This window comes from Trachinotus anak, unplaced genomic scaffold (genome assembly GCF_046630095.1).
Source record: "Trachinotus anak isolate AG129_WGS33_773 ecotype Australia unplaced genomic scaffold, CSIRO_AGI_Tana_v1 ptg000016l, whole genome shotgun sequence".
NCBI classification, from domain to species: Eukaryota; Metazoa; Chordata; class Actinopteri; order Carangiformes; family Carangidae; genus Trachinotus; species Trachinotus anak.
Genome location: NW_027273867.1, coordinates 12660762 through 12684356, shown reverse-complemented (window position 1 = coordinate 12684356; position 23595 = coordinate 12660762). Strand labels below are relative to the sequence as shown.

The following is a 23595-nucleotide window of genomic DNA, read 5'->3' as shown; positions in this document are numbered from 1 at the left end:
TTCTCAGGAAGTAAGAATAAACAGCACAGTTTAACAGACTGAAAAGGTTTAATTTCAGGGAATCAGGATGTCAGCGGAATACAAATGTGAGGTATTTCAGGATTTAAACACACACTGTACATTGAATAGCAAATGGACAACAAGTAGGTGGGCTACTCAGGCAGTACAAAATGCAGAAGATATATTTAAATTCCTGCTCTTAACAAAAAAGATGAAAAGAGTAACCATTCACAAATACATACCCAAAGAAAATAGGAAAAGAAAGCATTGACAATATGTATTGTCAGTAAGTCTTTGTGTACAGGTTTTAGGCAAATGTGCCTATTCAATGTAAACAACAACTCATGAGTCCCATTTTTGATGATAATTACAAATATCTTCATTGGTGACTTGCGCAGTCTCAAAATCATTTGTATGCAAGTACAAAAACGCTCTCCCCACTGGAGAGGGCCAAAAAATAAAGTGAGTAAATAAATTCAAATACAAAAGTTTCAACATGAAGTAGTATGAATATCAAATATTTTCATATTCATCATATAAATGTATAATTGTTACTTTAGAAGAAAAAATCTAGAATGGCAAAGGATATTGGCATGTAAACCAGCTCTTCATGCCACAAACGCCACCACAGAAGCAAGGTGGGTTTCCTGCAATGCTTTAGCCATTTGATAAATACTGAATAATTCCTCAAACATTCCACTCAAAATAATATCTCCAGCTTAGGAGATGACAAGAGGCATGTGCTAAATTAGACAAAAGAAGCATTCTCCTCTGACAGGCTCAGCAGAGGATGCAATAACCCTGATTAATAGTTGAAATGACCAACCCAGTGCTCCTAGTTTCTGCACTTCAGGATTTTCAGGATTTCAGGAGCGCCATGCCAAACAGCCCAGCAATAGTTGTGTTGCTGGGCGAACTGTAACCTTTACCACACAGGCTTGGAAACCAAAGTTACTTTCTTTAGTAACCCCTTAGCCTTAAGTGTAAACAGGTTACACGTGGTCTAAACCTGTTTTTTTAAGAGCATAAAAGAAATACTCAAAGTGAGGAAAGAAAATCTTTCAGGCCCCCCTTTTTGCTGCCCTGGTTGTCCTCTCGCATGAGAATCTTGCTGAGACGCTGGACGACCCAATTTTTAGGTTTAGAGGGAGGCTTGGAGGAAGATGAGCCCGACCCTGAGGTGTTAGAGGAAGTGGAGGACCTGGAGGGAGAGAAAGAGAGATTTGGGGAGGGAGGAAAAGGAAGAGGGTGAAGAGGAAGAATTAAGATACAGTAACTTGAGATTTTGTTGGTTGGCAGCAAAAGTTAAAAGTGTACTGTCAACAAGTACATCATCTGGTAAGAATGGATACCAACACGTAGCACCCGTACAGCTAGCTGCGGGTCTCTTAATGCTGAATAAATAGAAACTTAATCATTCAAATGCGAACATGCCTGACACATCCTCCTCTCGGATGTCTGTGACACCTCGCAAGTTCAGTACAGGAGGGTTACATCTCAGGAGATATTTATACCAGCCATCTTAAATAACTTACCTAGGTGTATGAACAGGTGTCTTGTCTTTGCCAGGGGTCTTGGGGGTAGTCGTACTGGATCTGCTGGTTGACTGTGGAGTCTTGTGTTTGCCAGTGCTCCCTGGGGTGCTGTGGGTCTTAGCGATGGTGGCTATAAAGTCCCTGTTCATTCCTTTGTGTCTGGATGTCTTATTGCAAGTGTGGCAGGTGGCCATCTGGAAAAAGGAGAGGAAAGAAGCATGTGCATTAATATTGCATGGCCTGCATCTATATTTCTCTGATACATAATTAGGTTTTGAGGTGAAGGCATACTAGGTATCCCAATTGGAGATACTTTGCAAAACATCTTGCAGGTTTTCTTAAAAGTCCTTGAAACTAATCTAATGCAAAATCTAAGACAGGAAAGCCACTGCTGTCTGACTGAGTTTGTTAGGAATTAGTCTGGACATTGATTGCAGCAACAGACTCCAAGGACACAGAGAGCAGGACTAGCTGTGGTTTAGGCAGGAAAGGGGGCTGTAATAAGTACCGCTCCTGAAACCTGGGTGACACAGGCCAGCTCAAAGCCTCAAAGATGTCAGGCACATGTACTGCCATCTCACAGCTGAGGAATAGTTCACGATGGTGTCCAGGAAGCAAATTCATGATGGGACGTGATTCACCTAACAGCTGAGACTCTTCCCACTGGCCCTGCCAAACATCCCCATGATTATCTTACCTTTAAATGTTTGTACAGACATGAAAATAACTGGATTAGTTCAAGCTGGATGGGAAACTTTGACTTTAGCCTATGAGAGGGCGAGGGGGGGCTGTTGCCATGCAGGTTCACCTATTCAGGGTATGGATGCTATAAGAGTCGTCAGCCAGCTCTACCCTATAAACCATGTTTAAATACAATTACTTTGACACTTCAGCTGCGTTTACTCTTTATTGCACCTCACTTCACATGACCATGTCAAAAGAATTTCCTGACACAGATTACACATAGGCATGCAAACAAAAAAATGATGAGACCCTATATAAGGCAAAGCATGCAGACACTTGTGAGAGTTATGAGGCACAACTGTCAGTTCATGAGATTCTCGTGATTCAAGGCAACAATTGGCATCCCAGACGTCTACCTCCCAGTGTCTTCTGTCCCAATAAAAAGGTATAGTGCCTGTAACTAGACTATGACTGGGACAAACTACAGTAAATGTCTGTCATGTAGGCCGTTATTGATTGATTACTGCTGATTCCATAAGAACTAAGTAAAGCACAAATCCACAGACGCTGTGGTACATTCCCAAACCGATATATAAAACCTGCTCTGGTAATCGTCACAGTCACCTTTTTTACATTTACAGCATTTGGCAGATGCTCTTATTCAATTGCTGTCCAGTATTCACACAAAAGACACCATCAGACACATTATCCCAGTGATAAGCTGACACTAATCATCACACGGACTAAGTTTGTTTTTGGTTTTCCTTTTTTTTTTTAACTCCAGTAAAGAATGAAGCTTTTGAACAGAACAAACAGACAGTTGCACTTTCCTCTCTGTAAAAAAAAAAGCTGTTCAAAGCAAAGTCTTAAGTGCTATTTAGTGTCAATTGAAAACTCCTCTTCAACATTCCTCCCAGCCATTTGTAACTTAAGTCCCATCGGTGACACAAGCCATCCAGAGTTGCACAAGGTTAAAACTGGTCTAAACAGACCACCACTGCAGAGGTCAGCAGGTCTGAACAAATGTGTTGACAGTCCTGAATGCTGATGAGATGGAAAACTCACCGACACGAAGGTAGCCATTTCAGATTCTGACAGGTGTCTGCTGGAGAGCGTTGGAGAGTTGGGTTTCGTTGCACCAGGAGGACTGAGTTCCTCTTTCTTTCTATGTGACCGTGTGTGTGAAGTGTTTACCACATGAGCCTGCCAGTCCAGCTTTATACAGACCAAGCCCAGCAACTGACCCACCCATCTTTGCATAGGGGTGTGGCTCAAAGGAGGACTGACCAATGCACTGAGAAACAGGGTCAACTAATCTGCGAGACAGCCAGCACTCTGCTGCTACTTTTCAACAGTGACTCATCTAGACACATTCTAGTTTGCCAATAAATATCAACGGAGAAAGAAAAATTCTGAACCTCATCCAAGCATAACCAAACACAGAAAAGTATGGCTGAAAGTTATGTTTGAAAGCCTGAATCCTAAACATTTTATATATTTTTTTCCTTATCTTATTTTTATTTTTTTTGCTCATCTTTCCTATCTTGTTTCTGTGGGGAAGGACTCAAGTCAAAGCCGATAAATGACAATACTAGATTATTGAGAAGCTCAGTGCAGCACACAGAAAACACTGGATGAAATGTTGCGAGAAAACACTTTGCAAACCATTGTGAATATCATAAAAAATGTTTGCTGTTGGTAGTTTTGACTACTGTCATATGAAGTAACTTCCTTATATTGTAAAGGTAGAAATGAATATAATACAGATAAGTCTGCAGATTTCATTTTGAACCTATACAAGAGAACATTTCAGCACAACTATTGTACCGATCATCTAAAAAGCTCAACTGTTTCCAAGTTAACACAGCAAGGTGTTCTACAGTCTGAACAGTAAATCATGTAATCTATGGATAAGGTATACATTTTTATGGTTCCTGAGTCAGTGTGATCATGTTGGTAAAAAACTTGAAAAGGAACACTCAACAGTAAAAGCATTGTTATCAAACTCATTATCTCTTCTGAACTTGAGATAACCAGCACTCCTCTAATCTTAGAAAAGCTCAAACCTACCATGATTACAACTGCTGTATAAAAAGAAGTCAAAAATCTGGATTTTTAACATAATAAGGTAGAAGTTGGCTGGAGACTATAAAGATGTTCAAGTGTATTATTCAGCAACACAAAGTCTGCATGCTTTTCTTTGTGTCTTCAGCCAAGAAAAATGCATGAATATCACAAAGGATGTTACACTGGCACAGCTTTCTGATTATAAAGAGGTATTTCAGAGAAACAGTGGTGATCTATAATGGATGGAGTGGTGCTCCACTGCAGGATGTGGGTTTATGCATATAGGAGGAAATATCTATCCTACTGACGTGTCCTCAAGCCCAACACTGGATGTATGTTTCCAGGATGAGGATCCTCCTTAGACGATTAGAGAAGCATTAACACTACTTAACATTTAAAACTGATATTTTAACTATAATGTATAGTATATGCAAATCATAAACAACTGGGGAAAACTCAGTTGGATTTTCTTGCATAGAAATTTGTGCTCGGAAACTGCCTGAAATCTGGGTCCTTGTGTGAAGCAATATTAAGAATTTCTAAAATATTTTTGTTTGCAACTGCAAGGACAGATGACAGTAACAAGATTCAAGCTTCCTGTAAAGAAAAGAAAAGAAAATCTAATGCTTTGGAAAATTATTAGCACTGATGTAGAACATAGTATTTATGGATAAAAGGCTAAAAAGAAACCACTCATTTGAACCTGGAGTTTTTGTTTTAGAGAAACTGCCACCTGCCTCTTGCAAACAATTTTTAGCATTTTTCACCACATTCCTGTTTGTATCTATCCGCCTTGTCATATTTCAAAGTGTTGTGATGAGCAGTCTTGTTATATGTCACACTGCACTTGCTTTGTTATTTAGAACCTTTCCATCACCACCTTCTGTCATTTCCTCTTACAACTACCCAATTTCCTTCTGCGGATCATTAAAGGTTCATCTAATCAAATTTAAACAGGAAGCTGGTGTCAAATCCTCAAACAAAAACTATTTTAGTCATCAGTCATAAATGGTGCTATTACCTCCGCCGTAACACATATTGTGAGTAATTAGGCCTGTGGACCTTAAGGTTACAGCCTAGATTTTACTGACTTCAACTCAGCCAACTGACCAATGACTGCTGAGGAGAAAAAAAAAACAAAAAACACCTTAGCAAAACAAGAGGTTGGGTTCATGGTGAAGTGGATCAAACACAGACAGACAGCTGGCTGCAGATGGATGTTTACAGAGAGAATGACCTCGTGCTGTTTATCCTCTTGTCCTCTAGTGGTCCCACTATCATCAGCTGGCCTGCGCTGAGGCACTGATAGTGACGGGCTCTAAGAAAAGAAACCCTTAGCCTGCGATGGGGTGCGTGTCTATGCACGTGCACATAAAAACACAGTTGAGAGACTAATCAGAAGTTCAACAATACAAGAGTCGACAAAGTGACGCTGTTCATTCCAAAATGACATGTATGGTATGGTTGCTGCATAGAAATGAGAGATCACGATAACCTGAAATGAAATCCCGAAGCATCACGTGTGCCCGTTTAATTTACCCTAATCCCCTGACATGTAGTGTATGCACTTGGAGGGGCACACGTGAGCTGGTGCCACACAGAGATTTCATTTCCTCATCTTGGGCTGATCCTGGCAGCAGACAGAGCTACACAGTGGCCAGTCAAGCATATGGCAGCAGTGACATGTTGGACCTTCAGGCTATGAAGAGAATAAACAACCACCTATACACAGCTGGTGGAATATTAAGGACAATTGCTTTTTGCAGAAGCTTGTATTTTTGTTTGGAAAATCTAAGTTCACCATATGGTCGGAGGAAAAAAGCACGTCTTGTGTACAATATTGAATTGAAATCCACCGTACAGGAACACAGCGAATAGCAATCTAGCACTGGCTCTGACCTGTGAATATATTCTCACTGGGTCAGCCTTGACCTTTCTTCCTACTCACATCCAAACATTAAGAGAGGCCTGGTTTCTGTCTTACAACATTTGCATGCTTGTGTTTGTGTTCAGTGTGAAACATGAACCCCTTACAGACAACCACAGATACAGACACACTTAACCTTGATCCTGCACACACATATATATCATGGATATTTAGCTCTGGCAATCTGGCATGTGCATGGAATGTCAGCAACTACTAAATCATAACAATAGACAACATGCAATCATTATATACCTCGATAACAGCGGCTATTTATGGCTCCTTTATGCCATTATGAAGTCAGAATAAACCTGCTAATTCTCATGGTGTCTGTGCAGTGAAGAACTGAAAAGCAGTCGGGGCTCACCGGCATGCTGACAAAGCACCAGTCATCCTTTAGTTTATGAGCTTTGACATGCAACCAATCTCAGTAGTTCACAAATTTTACAACTCTCAGTGAGATTGCGCGGCTTTTTACAGTTTAGCTCAAACTGTTTATAACCCAATATTGCAAAAAATGAGAAGGGGAGGGGGTTATGATTTTGATAATTATAAACAAGTCTAAACCTAATCAACACAGAATTCTTTCCAGGCCTTTCACGTTTTTTTTTTTCAGAAATATACATTTCTGCCCCCATGTGACATGCAATCCTACACCCTGAGATTACTCATAAAAATATAATTTGTTCAGAGAATTAAAAGATAAATTGCACAGGAAAATAGTGAAAATGGCACAGATACACAGCCACACAAACACAGGCAGACCCACATAAATCAATTCTGCAGATGGACCTCTCCATCTATTAATAGCCCCTGTGCCATAAATATCTCCCTTCCTGTCTTTCTCTTTCTGCTGCCAGAGGTCAGCATGGTTCGATTAGTTTGACCTTGGCAGTACAATACCACCCAAGAGGAGGAAGATGAGAAGAGTAACAAAGTGAGGGACGGAATTAGGCGCCTATATGAGCCTTTGAATTGAATATAAATCCAACAAAGTAAGTGAGTGTTGCTTGTTGATGAGTCTGACAGAATTTTCAGACTGTCTCTGTGTGTTGCGTGCCTTCAAAAGCATTAACATCTGCATGCACAGTGTGCAAAAGTCATTTGAGAACACATCAATACAACACAATGACGCTGAAAGCAGAAGAGCAGTTGGGGGATTGATACGAGGCAAGCAGTGTAAACTTTCCTCTAACCATGGCCTTGCACTGTGATGATGCTGGCGACCATTTAGTCACACTGTCTGGAGGGAAAGGCTGCCCAGTAAATACATAGACACCTGATCTGAATGTGGAGCTGCTTACACGGGGCCATTTTAAAAAGATGCCGTATCTGTTTCTCTCTTTCTTTCTGTCTCTGCTGCTGGTGATAAAGGTCACAAGTTATCCTGCGTCAAACCAGGAGGTTTGCCTCAAAACAAATGAGAGGAAACATATCAAGATTTCAACTGATGATTTATCCATAGTCCCTAGTCCATCCATATCCAGATTAGATTTAAGAATAGTATGTTATTCATGATGCTTTCAAATATTTGAGATTTTTGATTCATCACTCCAAAAAAAATTGAAAAAAGTTCTTTCAGATATAACATACTACCTGTGGTGACTTAATCCAGAGTATGCTGCCATGTTTTGAATTTAAATGTTTCCACTTTGGACAATTTAAAAATAATCATGCATTATAAGCAGAGAGACCAAAGAGTTAAGTCTTTGACATTGCTGCTAGGCACAACACAGACATAAAATACATAAATGCCTCAACTTCAAAATTTTGGGGTTTTCAAAACTTAACAAAATAACTTGGAAACAGATTTGAATTCTCCTCTATGGAAAGGTAACTACTGGCACATGTGTGGCTTTGCAACAGATTTGTGATGAATGCCATTACTGTGGAGCAAGGAGGAGCAATATGCTCTAAATGCTGCTGAGTGAGAATCCAAAAACTGAGCAGTTGCACCTTCCAAACCTTGGCACTCTTGCCAGTTTACAGTTAAACCAACAGTAGGCATTGCCAAGTTCCAGAGTAGACTTTTAATAGTGCTGAGGAAACGAAATGAAGTGAGGCACAGAGGCTAATTGAGAGATGACATGCTGTTATGGTGTGGCATCAGGTTCTCTTTATGGGCTTTATCCTGCTTACGAGCTGGGCTACAAACATGATGACAGCGGGGAGCTGGAACTGCATCTGATACTAGCCCAAGGATTACTGTGTGTGTGTGTGTCGGAGGAAAACAAACAAATATGCTTGCATTCTAAACAGGTGTGTGTTACACAGTGCGTTTTTCTTAAAATACTTCAGCACACACTTTGCTAAATCCCTACACATGTGAGACATGAGTGTTTCCACTTCCCAGCGAGTCTCCTCTGTTTGTATCAAAAAATCTCAAGGCCACTTGCTGATGACTGTTGCTGTTCTACATTCCCCCCTGACCTTCCTCTACCCCAACACAACCCTCCCCCTCTTGTCATCCTGCCACTCGCAACCCACCCTCGAGGTGTCAAAACCCCCGCTGGAGCTTTTCCTCTTCCCTGAGAGCCAACAGGCAAAGCACCATCCAGACATCGCTGTCTCCTCTTTCCTGTCATCTCCTCAAGAAGCACATTCTCCAGCGGCATTACTCCAGTAAAGATAAATATGACAGAGGGATGTGGTGAAGAGATGGCCAAGAATGGAAAGAGGACAGGAGAAAGATTAGGATAAAATGAGGGGGAAGGGAGCGGTAGGGAGTTGCGGTCAAAAGAATGACAGAGATTGGAGAGCGTGTGGAAAAACAGAAGAATATGGGATGAGGGGATGAGAGGTGGTCAGTGAGGTCGAGGAGAAGTGGTGACATAAATTACAAAGAGAGGCTGGCCTCATGTCAGAAAGAAATGGCCCTTCTGGGAAAAGGGAGAGATTTTTCAACCACTTATGTTCTGTCCCTTTGTCTTTTCATGTCTTGTTCATCCTTTATTCTGAAAACAAGAGTTGTGTTAGGAGAATGTCATTGTGACTGGCACATTTAGTGAACATGCCTATGCAGCCGACTCAGATAAAGAGTCCCTCTACGACTGAACTACCAGGACCGATCACATTCTATTTTCCCGAGAGGTAACTGTTGAATTTAGATACTGTGCATAAATTCATCCACAAAACAACTTGAATATATATGACCAAGGACAAGCTAGAACTGCATACTTTTTTCTAGTGACGAACAAGTACGCTGGGAAGTATAAATCTACGCACAAGGAGGGAGAACGGAAGAATGAAGGAGGAGGAGGAGAGTGCGCTATCCTTCGCTCCATTTAGGGTCTCTGTCTCTGTCTCTCTTGTGGGGCTACAATCCAACTTATTTCCATAACCACTGCTAGATAACCTGGCCTGCATGCACAAACACACCTGATTTATAGTACCTCTACGACACAACTTCACAGAGCTGAGGAAAGCATATCACGCACTGGCATCTATCCTGAGGGCAGCACATCCTAAAGGGAGAGCTATATGGTGTGAAATGAAGGGGATTTACACCCTGGAATATAAATACTGTACACTGCTCATGTGTGAGAGTGAATATGGATCTGCTGGCCATGTGTTTCTGCCTGTCTGATGTTTTTATGCTTATATTTAGTTAGGACAGGAACATATTTCCTTAAGTCCAATGCGCATATTTACTGCAGATACAGTATGATATGCAGGGTATAGAAAATGACACTTATTACAGTAGTGTGCAGTATGTATGTGGTATGCATGTACAGTAAGTAGTAGTATACCGTATGTTTTGAAGACAAAATATTTCACTTAAGACAGCTGGAAAGACTTTATGAATTCAATTTGGCCTTGATGAACTACTTAAACTAATCCAGATTAAAAGAAAGTGTTGCACACTTTCCACAGCATGATCCCAGAAGTGTTTTGACACTTGAGAGAACACCGAGAACTCAAGCAAACATGAATATCTGCGTCTGCAAATACTCACAGCACCTTGTTTTAAATAAACAGCTACCTCATGTCGCACACAAAAAGGCATGACTGTGGCAATAAATTTATATAACAGTGTGTTTATCTTATTTCTCCAATAAACCCTCCACTCCTTCCTGTGTTTGTCACGTGGCTGACAGTAAGAAGAGCAGAACAGAGTACACAGCCATAACACTCACCTCTGGAACACAGAAATTAAACGGTAAAATGATGAACCGCTGACAAATTAAAGCCTTGTGGTCACTGTGACAAATGATCTCGCTGATCTCAGTGTTCAAGATCTGTGAACAAGGTTATTTATACAGTTAAATGATCAACAACAGCATCTTTTCATAAATGACAACTGGCACAATGATTAAAAAAAAATACCACATTACTTCTGATTCTCCCACACTTTTTTTTTTTTAAAGAGATGTGTGGATGCTAATCTCTTTATTCAGACTCTCGTGCTCAGCCCCTCTCCCTGGTGAAGTTGCTTTGCTCTGTTCATCAGCCTGGAGCCAGGGAGGCAAAGAAGCAGTCTGCATTCCCTCTCTTATCTCTCCGCTCCACCACTCTGCATTTTAAGGGTATCGCCTCGCTATCACCCTTCTGCCGAGCACAAGTGTATGCCATCTAACATACGTGGCTTGACTTGTTGCCCCGCCACTTAATGACAGGTGAGTGACCATGAAAACAGAGGGTAAAAATATCTCGGAGGACATGCTCAGGGTGTATTGGTTTACTAGGAAGTCACGTGATGAACAAGCATCAACATTCCCCGTGATGACCAAAACACTGTTGACAAATGAGTAAGAGCAGACGTGCAAAGTCACGGCTGAGAGAGAGAGGCCTCTCTGTGTACAACACACAACATATTTATGTTTGACTAAGTGTGACGTATCAGCTAACAGTTACACATCGGAGAGGTAAACACAGGTTTAAGTTTATGGGTTTGCAGACCAGGATTGGTTTGTTCCAGCTCTTCATAAATCCATCATTAAGTTTGTGTGTGAAGTCCTTCTTAAGTTCTTATCACCTACAGCGCATCAAGTTTCCTTACTTTAAATGCTGCAACCCAGTTTAGTAAGTCACTAGCTTGAACCTAACTTGTACAGGGCATCCCGAAAGTATTCAGAGCGCTTCACTTTTTCCACATTTTGTTATGTTACAACCTTATTCCAAAATGGATTAAATTAATTTTTTACCTCAAAATTCTATACACAATACCCCATAATGACAACATGAAAAAAGCTTGCTTGAAACAAATGTATTAAAAAATAAAAAACAAAAATATAAAATGTACATAAGTATTCACAGCCTTTGCTCAATACTTTGTTGAAGCACCTTTGGCAGCAATTACAGCCTCAAGGCTTTTTGAGTATGATGCTACAAGCTTGGCACACCTATTGGGCAGTTTCTCTCATTCTTCTTTGCAGAATCTCTCAAGCTCCATCATGTTGGATGGGGAGCATCGGTGCACAGCCGTTTTCAGATCTCTCCAGAGATGTTCAAACGGGTTCAAGTCTGGGCTCTGGCTGGGCCACTCAAGGACATTCACAGAGTTTTCCTGAAGCCACTCCTTTATTATCTTGGGTGTGCTTAGGGTCGTTGTCCTGTTGGAAGATGAACCTTCACCCCAGTCCATGGTCCAGAGCGCTCTGGAGCAGGTTATCATCGAGGATGTCTCTGTACACTGCTGCATTCATCTGTCCCTCGACCCTGACTAGTCTCCCAGTTCCTGCTGCTGAAAAACATCCCCAACAGCATGATGCTGCCACCACCATGCTTCACTGTAGGGATGGTATTGGCCAGGTGATGAGCGGTGCCTGGTTTCCTCCAGACATGACGCTTGGCATTCAGGACAAAGAGTTCAATCTTTGTTTCATCAGACCAGAGAATTTTGTTTCTCATGGTCTGAGAGTCCTTCAGGTGCCTTTTGCCAAACTCCAGGCGGGCTGTCATGTGCCTTTTACTGAGGAGTGGCTTCCGTCTGGCCACTCTACCATACAGGCCTGATTGGTGGAGTGCTGCAGAAATGGTTGTCCTTCTGGAAGGTTCTCCTCTCTCCACAGAGCAACGCTGGAGCACTGTCAAAAAAACATCTAGTCAGACCTATACTGACTTCACTAGGGAAAAGGCGATCCTTTTCAACCAGTGGTGCTCGGCATGTAAAGTGGAAGACATGACCGCTATGCGCGAGCTAGTACTGTTGGAAGATTTTAAGAACTGTGTTCCTGAGCGTACTGTAGTCTACATGAATGAACAAAAGGTGACTACTCTGCAGCAGGCTGCTACCCTTGCTGATGAATTTGCCCTCACACATAAGAGTGGTTTTGTAAGGCGAGACCCCTCTTTCATCAATGAATTGTCTCAGAGGGCCGTTGATAAGCTTGTTCCACGGGTTAGTGTTTCATCCTCAGGTCCCAAGGGGGAGAAACAGTGTTTCTTGGTCACCTCCCTGACTAAGGCCCTTCTGCCCCGATCACTCAGATTGGCCGGGCGGCCAGCTCTAGGAAGAGTCCTGGTGGTTCCAAACTTCTTCCATTTACGGATGATGGAGGCCACTGTGCTCATTGGGACTTTCAATGCTGCAGAAAGGTCTCTGTACCCTTCCCCAGATCTGTGCCTCGATACAATCCTGTCTCGGAGGTTTACAGACAATTCCTTGGACTTCAAGGCTTGGTTTGTGCTCTGACATGCACTGTCAACTATGGGACCTTATATAGACGGGTGTGTGCCTTTCCAAATCATGTCCAATCAACTGAATTTACCACAGGTGGACTCCAATCAAGTTGTAGAAACATCTGAAGGATGATCAGTGGAAACTGTATTATAACAAAATGTGGAAAAAGTGAAGCGCTGTGAATACTTTCCGGATGCACTGTTCAAGTTAGGTTCAAGCTTGTGATTTACTAAACTGGGTTGCAGCATTTAAAGTAAGGAAATACTTCAGCTAGTAAAGACTTTAATACTGTGTAAATTAATAACTAGTCATCCTCTGAAGCACCATCCAATGAAAAGCTATCAACTATGTAAACAGGAAGTCACCATAGCATCATATATTAGTAAGCCTACGTCTATGGTCTAAGGTCTATGTGACATGACACCACACAGAATTACATAACATTATCAAAAAGGTCAAGTTGGAAGATTTCCTATTGTTTCCTATCATTTGACTCTTCCTGTTCACCTTTTTTATCTTTACTTTCCACTCTCTTGGATTTATTATTTCATTTAACCTTTTTTCTTTCTGCTATGTTATTCTCCTCCATGTCTCTCACTACCTTTTTTCATTCCTGCGTCCTCTCTCCATTGCCGTCTGCCTCTTTGCCCTCAGAGTCAACAGACAGACAGTGGAGAGTGGGTTCAGAGTGCTTTGTGCAGTGAGTACCTGGAATACCTGCATACTAAACGAACCCAACCAGACTTTAATGAGGCAGCAGCATTTCCACTGGAGCTGCTCTTCATCGGGTTGATGTCAGATCACCAGAGGGCCTCTTCAGTGGTTCTCTCCTATCAATGCTCTCTGATGCAGGGGGAAAATGCCACAAGCTACACCACCAGTTCCCTCATCTAAATGGGCTTATCAGTGGAGTGGGTGGGTGCTGGCCAAAATAAGCTTTCCATGCTGTTGCTGACTGGTGCTATCCATTAAGAGGACAGACAAAAAGGACCATGATAACAATTCAGGGGGCTGTGGGAGGGAACAGGGTGAGTATTGACAAAGCACTGTCTGGCAACATTTGTTCTCTTACAGTTAGGCTTAATGGGACCACTGTAAAGGCTGTAATGATGAGTGGAGCACCATAATGAAACCAGACACTTTGTGTGAAATGAATACAAATGACTTCATCAATCTTAAGAGCAACAACAGCTACAAAAAATGCATTAGGAGACATCAGAGAGCTTGTTAAGTTATCATAAATAATAATGTGATACATTTTTTAATCTTAATCTCTCACCACTTGGAATTCCTTCATGTCTTGCTTCCTTCATAGGTCAGAGGTCAACACCAGCTACAGAGTACGTGTCTAGTTCAAAGACTTTGCAGCAAGATTGATGTTAGCTTACATAATACACTCAAATTGCTTCAGGTAAATTATTAACTGTGATATTACAGTTTTCCAGCAGTATTTTTCCTAAATACCAATATCAGCATCTGCTTCAAAACTCCAACTAACGTCAGGCTCAGGCATATACCCATGGTGTTTTTCTGCAAGGATAATATGCTGCAGTGCAGTACAATACATAACCAGGTCTGTGGGGTTGTGGTGTTTTGTCTTCTCACCAGCACTGAGGAGGACTTTTGGAAGTGATGCAGCAGATTTTTTTGCACCAGGCTGAGTCGTTTACCCCGGGCCTTTCTGCGCAGGATGCACTGCACCCGTGCTGATGGACGCTGCTTGGGCCGCAGTCGCATCCGGTGATTGTCAGGCTGCAGCCACTGATAACAGTACGGACACACCAAGGTGTTCTGCAAAAGACGGGAGCATTTCTGCTTCGGTGGTCCTGAGAGGAGGAGAGAGACAAATTATATAAAACAGCAAATATTCTGGTGCAGTCATGCATATTTCTTTTAAACAAAAGAATATACCCAGGTAACCAAAGTGGTGGAAGCGCATCTAAGGGTGAGAATGAGTTTGTTAATTGTTTTCTATCCCCCTACATGAGCATATTAAGCAAAGAGGCAAGGGACTATCTGTTTAAGACAGGTAGTTGAAAGAAATCATCATTTTATCAGCTGCATACAGATTCGGTGCTAAAACTTCATTACAACATCCCATCTTTCTCTATCCACAGAAAAACAATCTACATTGCAATCTATTTGTCACGTCCAAACATCATTTTGCAACATTCAGTTTATTCTCTAAACATCCAGGCTTCATAAGTCACACAAACAGTTCTTGCAACAAGCAAGTAAATTCTCCAAATGGACCAATGCTCAAACACCATGTTATTCTCTTAGGGACCAGGACCTGTCCTGGTGTTATTTGGAGGAAAAAAGCCTGAACAGCCTTACTAAATAGCACCGCTACCTATTGATGTGGCTTTAGCTGGCATGTGTCTGAGTGTGTGTGTTTTTACGATTGTGTATGTGATCCCATCAGGCAGTCTGCCACAGACAGCTGGCTGATTCAGTGTGTTTGGCTAAGGGTTTAGTGAGGTTTATCAACCTTGACAAACCGGTGACAAAGTCCTACTTACTACTGCTCTATGTGGCTTTTACACTCCACAGCATCACTGATGAAAACATGCCAAAACTAAGTTATAAATTAAAATAGATGGATGCTCAGGTCTTTTAACTTACCGTCCATATTGGCATTCACAGGCCACTGCCTAGGGAAGAAAAAGAGATAAGATCAGACTTTGGTGGAGAGACTTACACCCAGTTAGAGTGAAAGTAAATTGTATTAAAAAGCATTAGTACATGATGATTATAAAGTAAAACTTTCATAAATACATCTTCTCTTTAATAGATAAAGTTTTTGGTTGGTTTGCTCTAAAATACTAGAGAAAATCATTTATAAATAATTCAACATGCCTATTTGTTTATTTTAAAATACCCTTGTCAATTTGCATTAGAACAGCTCCTTTCACACTGGAACAATGTAATAAACACGTTAAGAGGTTAAGAGTTAAGAGAATATTTGGACTAATTTTTTTTCCACATGATTATCAGTTTAAATCAGTACTTAACAATTTTATTAAAATACATCCATGCAAATAAATCCATTACAAGATGGAAACACCAGTTTGGAAAAACAAAACAAAACAAAAAAAAAAAACGGAAAGCCCTTCCTATTATGCGTAGTGGAAAACATGCAACCGGAAAAGCAAATAGGTCTCTCCCAAACAATATAGGGCAACTCTCCAAGCCATTTCAACGCCTCCCTCCTGCAGGGCTGCCTCCAGTTTTGGAACTCTCGCAATCAGATATTTTCGCAAACATTTCAACTAAGCCACTGCTAAGCCCCCCCTAAAATTAGCCGCAGGCTTAAATCAATGAAGGGAAATTTGCTGTCTGGCAGCACGTGTGGTAGGGACAGACTCAGGAACAGGTCTAGCTGTTTATGGAGAGACTTTAATCTGGAGTTGACCCGCTGGCTGCTGCTGCAGCGGCGCCTGGCACCAGAGGTTTGTTGTCACTCTCCACTTGCGCTCTCAACCACCCCGTATATGAGATGGTACATTACATTGCAGGTTGATGTTGGATGCAGCTCCAATCACTCATCCCACAGTCTGAGTCACTGTCCCTTGACCCCCCCCCAATTTAATAATCAGCGACTGGATTAAACTGTCAGATTACATAGAAGCCCTGTCGGAAATTGCTGGAAATGAAGAGACGCTGAGCAAAGCAGGCGTGGTGGATTGTGACTCTGTAGAGGACTGATAATGACTCATGGACTATGAGCAATTCCCCAGACACTTTTGCTTGTCATTCAGTGAGCTTTTCTTCATTGTTCTTAGCTAATAAAAAAGTCCTCTTTAAAAAATTTGCAGATTTTGAATACAATTCCCAAAGTGGTTGCTTCATTATTGATAATCAATCATTAGATGCTCTTGACACCAGAGAAAAATATATCTTGACTACATAAAACACAATTTTCATTTCTTTACAGAAATAACAAAAGCAAGTCCTCTGATAAAGCTCCTGTTAAAAAACTATGAACAGACCACTGATGACTTGAAGGTAGAGAAGCTGGATTCGTCAGAGAGTTTGTTTTCCTGCGATCTCCCACTGCTCCCCTGATGAGCCAGCTCTCAGCAACTGTACACCGCAAAGACCTCCTCCACTAATCTTATTAACATACTTGTCATGCATCTCCTTTTAAGTGCACACTTAGTTGTGGTGATGAACACAAGACTTTGACTCTACACATGGACCGCTGACAACTAGGAGATGCTGTCAAAAAACCCCAGAAGATGCAAAAAGGGTGGAGGGGGTGGGCATTATTACATTATGTGTTGGCTACAGAGTGATATTGTAATTAGAGACAGAAACGCTGGCGGAGGCAAAGTGCACAAAATTAAAAGCATTATGAACATTTTATTGCTACCATCAGGGAAAACAGTGTGACTGCTGACGAACGCTGAAAAACCTTCACAGATGCCTGTAGACATTTAGACACAGCGACCCGGCACAGACAGAGGCGTGGTGGGTGTCATTCAGTGAATACTCTAGATGCTGTATCCCTCTAGAGCACAGAGCAGCAGGGTCCCATTTATCAGTTGGGTGTGACGGAGAAAGAGGCCAGCAGGTGCCTCCAAGTCCGGGGCTCTAGGTGTAAGGGTGAGGATGTGATGGCTCCTGCTGAGTGAGATCCAGTACGAGAGGAGGGGAGAACCAGAGGTGGATGCAGGGGGTGAGTGCAAAGAAGACTCAGAAAGGCTGCGGTTGTGGGAAGGAATAACGTAGTTACCCGTTTTGACAAAAATTTAAGTTAATGACTGTCAGATCGTAGTTATGAGATGGCTGAAAAGACGGGTTCAGTTGAATCAAATCACTTCCAGCCACAGCTTTAGAGCTGAAACAATTATTCAGAAGGAAAGAAAATCAATGAGCTATAACTATTTTCATAACTGATTAATCATTTTGTTCATTTTTCAAACAAAACTGCTTAATAATCACTGGTTCCAGCATCTCATGCATAAGCATCTGATGTGTCTCTTTGAAATGGTAAACTGAATATCTTTGGCAGCCAGACTGTTACCAGTTATTTGAAAATGTCACCTTGGTCTCTGGGAAATTATAAGGAGCATTTTTCCGACATTTTACATACACACAGCTATCAATTAATTAATTAACAAAATAACTGGCAGATTGTATATATATATATATATATATATATATATATATAAAGTTAAAGCCCTCCTCCACTTTCAATAATTCTTCCTATCACAGATCTTCACTGATTAATCAGAGTTCCAGTGTCACTGGCTAATATTAGATTATCACTGATATCAGAATAGAGAACATGTTGGCCCTGTATAAAGAAAAAACCCCCAGTACATAATGCAGATCAAAAGCACCGGAGGCTATTTAAAAACCAAGACATCATGACACTGTTTGTCCAACAGACATCCTGCATACTTTGGTTACCAGAGCACTCAGTGAGGCATTAGTTACTAGACACACAACTATGACGATTATGAACTTACTGGAAAACAACTTCACTTGTCTGGCAACGTGAGCCATAATAAAGGGACGTCAGCGCACACACACACACACACACACACACACACACACACACACACACACACACACATCATTGGCTTGGCAGAAGGTGAAGACAGTGGCAGAAGGCAGTAACAAGATCTTGAACAAATATGTGGAGCAGAGTGTATGAGTAATGACACGCACTCACGAAACAAACAAACACTCCAGTGATGTGTGAGCCAAAACCATAACTGGAGAAAGAGAAGACACTGGAAACCCCCAGAAGAACACAGAGAGACCACTGTGGTTCATTGAGACCAATAACATCATCAACACACACCGACCACGTCTGCCAGCCAATTGAGTGGATGCTGACAAAAACATTTTCATTTCCTCTCAGTTAACTCATTGACTGTGTAGCCAAGACGTCTATCTGAAGCATTAATTCTTAACAGTAATTTCCTTCCTAGTATGCTCTCTGTATTATCTCTCTGGCTTAATTAGCTCATCACTCTAAGTGTAAATTTTTGGATGTGGCTGCTAATTGTGTCTTCTCTGCCAGGCACTTTGGCATGAAACCAGCCAGATCTTACAGCCATTGGTCCAAACATTTAGATTTGTGTCTTGCCTGCTGGACAGCTGCTCATGGTTAAATGTGGTCAAAATGTTCTCTGTAGCCACAGCTCATCATAGCCACAAAATCTGGGGAACAGATTGATGTACAGTCATGGTCAAAAAGTTCTGGCACCCTTGAATTTCAGGTACATAATTCAGAATATCTTCAAATGAACATGAATGAAATAACTAAACTTGCACAACAAAAGAAAATAAACCCTGGCACCCTTCACCAGAAGCTTTTTGCACCTTCCTGCTGGTAGTTTCTGCCATTCTTTCATTGCTATGTGTTCAAGCTCATTTTAGTTCGCAGGAGTCATTTTTGCAATTTCAGCTCTCTGCAAAGACATTCAATGGGATTTAGGTCAGGACTCATTGCTGGGCAGTTTAAAACAGTCCATCTTTACCTGTATTAAAATAATCGGGTCATGTTAAATTGGCCATAAGGAAAAAACACCAGACCTGCAGTAAAACATGGTGGAGGTTCGATCATGTTGTGGGGCTGCTTCGCGGCCCCTGGTACTGGAGGCATTGAATGATGAAATCACAAGATTACCATGGCGTCTTAGAGCAAAATGTGTCGGAAAAAATACATTTTGTTTTCAGCACGACAACGACCCAAAGCTCACATCCAGCAGCAAAAAAGAATGGTAAAAGGTAAAGATTGGACTGGACATGTTATTAAAATAACAATGTTATGTTATCAAAATAACAGAACATAACATGCCATTTTATTAAAATAAAATGTCATTCTATTTTATTAAAATAAAATTGTTCATTTGCATTTATTTCTGAAGATATTTATTACTGAATTATGTTCTGGCAATTCTTTTGACCGTGTCTGTATTAAAGGAGCAGTGAGCTCACATGCATCTGTAAACCCCCTGATATGGGGTTCCACTCTTAAAACCTCTAGTTTTGTTTCCAGCCATGGTTCTGCCCACAAATTTCCTGGCTAAGGTGAAAGAGAAAACAAGCGGGAGGATACGGGGATACGGCAGGAAGCCAACTCAAACATGAGCCACGAGAGTCCACACACACACACACACACACACACAATTACAACTGTTAGATGCATTAATATCCATATAAACTATGGTAAAAATTACTCTGTACACCTGTAAGTGTCAATGTCATTCACACACACACACACACACACACACACACACACGCACACACACACAGGCTTAAGAGGATTTTTGCTGAAATTACTTTTGGCTTTCACTTTCCACACAATAAGGCAATCACCACTGTGTGGGATATGCCATCAGAGGAAATGGAATAGAATCCTATTTTGGCAGAAGCAACAAAACTGAAGCAGTGGACTGTAAATGATCAAGTAAATTACAAACTAGCATTAATTACTATTGTGTCATTCTAATAGGAATGAAAAGATTTGACTACAGGAGGCTAATTAGATAAAGACAGTTGGTACATTGGGAAAGACTTGGTGCTCTGTATGGGTCCTTTTAACAACCAAGAGAAGAAAAGAGGCTTACAGACTACCTGTCTCTCAGCTTTGTTTTCTTCATACTGCTCTCATTTTTACGCTTGTTAGAAAGGTGCCGTAACCCGCCAATGAAATCTGCCTCACTCTGCAACTGCATAAGCCTGAATGACAGCCAAATCAGTCGCAGCAGTACACACATGCTACACACCCACCCGCTAAGCCTACACATGAGCAGCCACTGGACCTTAAACTGGCTCATGTCCAGCTTCAATAGGCCATTCAAGTTACAGAAATAGCAGCAGACAGACAACACTCAAATGGAACAACGCATGCATTAGATTGCTTCACAATGAGAAGCACGATTCAATGTACAAATAAACAACACTATCTTGACTGGGATGCCACTAAGGAAAGTAGGCAGCATTAAAATCGTACACATAGATTTAGCATCAGCACAATGATAAACCAAGCTGCGGATGTAGATCTTTCACTGATTATATGTAAACACTTAAGGTGACTGCAACACAACCTTTTAAGGGAAAATTTGCAATAGGTGTGAATATATAAGTTTGAGACACTTTCCTGCTAGTCCTCTCAGGCCTTTTGTAGAATTAGACATCAATTAAATTTGTCAGTGATTTTTGATACAAAAGCTATTATCATTATTTGTTATGAAGCCAGTAAAACGGGCCTGCATTAAGTTAAATGCTGATTTTTAATTTCTAAATGAAGCTCATAAATAAATGAAATAATATATATATTTTTTTTAAATCTTAAGCTTATCGGGATGTCTCGTCTATTCAACTACCTTATCTGCTAAGTTCATATTTTGACAAAAGTCAGTCAAGATTCCTGCAGGAACAAGGACGAACGGGAACCTCTAAAATCAGAGCAGTCATTATTTTCCACTGCCTCTCTGTGGGGCGGGGGTATTGGAGGTATCTCGACAGCAGAAAATAGTGCTAGGAAATTAAAAAAAAAAAAAAAAAAAAAATCAGTATAATGATACTGCCTTCAACTTGGAGAAATGTAATTTCCCGGACAGGAAGTCAGCTGTTAACACTGGTCGTGCTCTTCCCCCTAGTGTCTAGATCCCGCAATTACAACAATACAGGAGCGAAAGAAAGCACCGCACCGCTAAAAGCGCAATTGATGAAGGACCTTAGACAAACTTTCTTACAGGATGAACCGGGACAGCTCCGGGCACGTTTCTTTATACAGCAGAGAGGCGTCTACCAGAAAGTTGGCCGACTTTTCGTCAATAGTTGTCTTCATTTTCAAAGAGTTTCCTGCTGCGACGACTGAAACTCCGCCGTTTAAACTTCTTCGTTTAGGCGCTCAGCAAATCGGAAACATGCTAAAATAGCAGCCACGGACACGACTGGAGCTGCTGACGAGCGGCAAAAGAGTGCGGAAAATGTGTTATTTTAGCCTAAATCAAACTAGCATCACCACTGGGTTGCTACACGACAGAAACCCACGTTGGGTCGCGGGGTTCTGACGTAGCTTGCGCTGCATTATGGGAAACCGAGTCACTCGAAAGCACTGCGGAACGACTGCTTGGTTGGATAGCCCGTGTTTGCCTGTGTTTCCTCTTTTCTGCCGAGTGACCGGTCCTGAAAAGCGGACTGAAATGAAATAAAATAAACAGTGTTAAAATATGAAATGGAATAAATGCGGGATATTTCTTAACAATGATGAATCTGATTTAAAATGAACTTTTAAAGGCTTGTGGATCAGGTGACCTATCAGCAATTGGGTTACAGCCACAGTGTGTCGACAGTCATGTTACCTACAGTCAAAGTAAAATCCTCAGAGACGAACTCATGACTCAACTGATAGATATCTAACGATGGCAAGTTATCAATTTGGCGCAAGTGCAGTCAACCCGGGTCTACTGAACAGATAGCTACTCTTCGATGTCGTCATTCCTTAGATCTTATTGGACAGTTAGAATTACCAATGTTACACGGCAGTGGGCTATATTGACATCATTATTGCTGTATCCTGCGCATATCAGAGCACTAACAAACCAGGTTTCCTGCGCTCCGCAATAAGCTATGCCATCCGATAATAAGGCTCAAGGCATCGCTTGGGTCTGTTTAAACTCCTGCCGGATTCACTGAAATTGTGGCATCGGATCTGAAAGGGAATTCAGTTGGGAGAAAGAGAGGCGCAATGTGAAAGTGGATATTTTAAAGCAGCAGCGGCAGCAGGGAGGAGGAAGAGCCTGCTGGGTGCGCACCGATGGGTACCCTCTGGTGTGCGGATATCAAAAAGGGGCAGTCTGGTCAGACACGAGCCCGGCGGAGCAGAGACGCGAAATGACAATCAGAAGTTACAAGGAGGTTCTGTTCCGACACCAGAGGGGATTTCATTCAGCACCAGCGATAACAAAGCTCCCGCTCTGCTCGCATCAGTGTCCACGGGCTGATCCCCGGACCTGCGCGTTTTACGCACGTCTTTTCCCGGAATATTTCATCCCGCCTAACAGTAGGTTTACCACGCTTTCATCCGTGACAAATACTGCGATTTTATTAAGAGGCAAACCAATGTATCAGCGTCAAAGCCTATTATTTATTTCTCATGGTCCCATGTAAACCTGAGTTAGAAACAGAAATAGGCTGTAGTGATATCCTTTCAATTGATAACTGATCATTTTCATCCTGTAATGTTCCTTTTGCAACTTTGGCATAGGCTATTGAAGTATATGGAGTAGCTATGTAGGGCGCTGGAATTAGGCTATACAATAGTAACCCACAGTATACACTTGCTAGTGAATTATTCCATGCTCATTTATACCCTCCTGTTTGTATCTACTGAGGTTTAGTTACAGTGGATGCTTTTCTGTAGGCGAACATTTTGCTGCTGTGAAGTCTGAAGTCTTATACAATGTTGTTCTTTACAGGTCACACTTGAGCCTTTGCAATGCGTGTGCGCGTCCGTGTCCGTTTATGGAGGGCAGGAGTGGAGGTGGGTGGGTGGGTGCGTTGGGGGGGGGGCTGCCACCAGACACTGAGGAGATATTAAATCACCGGGCCAGTGTGGAGCGTACAGAAACTGATGGAGTAAGCTAAAGTGTGAGGGATTGCGCCTCACTTTGTCCGAGAGTAAATCTTCACTTTATCAGGCGCTTCCACATGAGACTGAAATAGCCGAGCGGTGCAGCTCCGCGGTAAGTGTAGTCTGCGGATAAACGGATTTTCCCTTTACCACCAGGACT

The 23595-nt window shown here is 41.7% G+C and overlaps 1 protein-coding gene across 1 annotated transcript; it reads right to left on the bottom strand.

Annotated features, from left to right (window-relative positions):
- Positions 1-29: 29 nt before the first annotated feature.
- Positions 30-21882, bottom strand: cunh18orf21 (chromosome unknown C18orf21 homolog). Its single transcript, XM_071500026.1, has 5 exons — positions 21553-21882; positions 15458-15486; positions 14438-14658; positions 1536-1729; positions 30-1201 (listed from the first exon to the last, which is right to left on the bottom strand). The coding sequence occupies exons 1-5, from the start codon at positions 21645-21647 to the stop codon at positions 1039-1041; spliced, it is 702 nt and encodes a 233-aa protein (XP_071356127.1). The 5' UTR covers positions 21648-21882; the 3' UTR covers positions 30-1038.
- Between the last annotated feature and the right edge of the window lie 1713 nt (positions 21883-23595).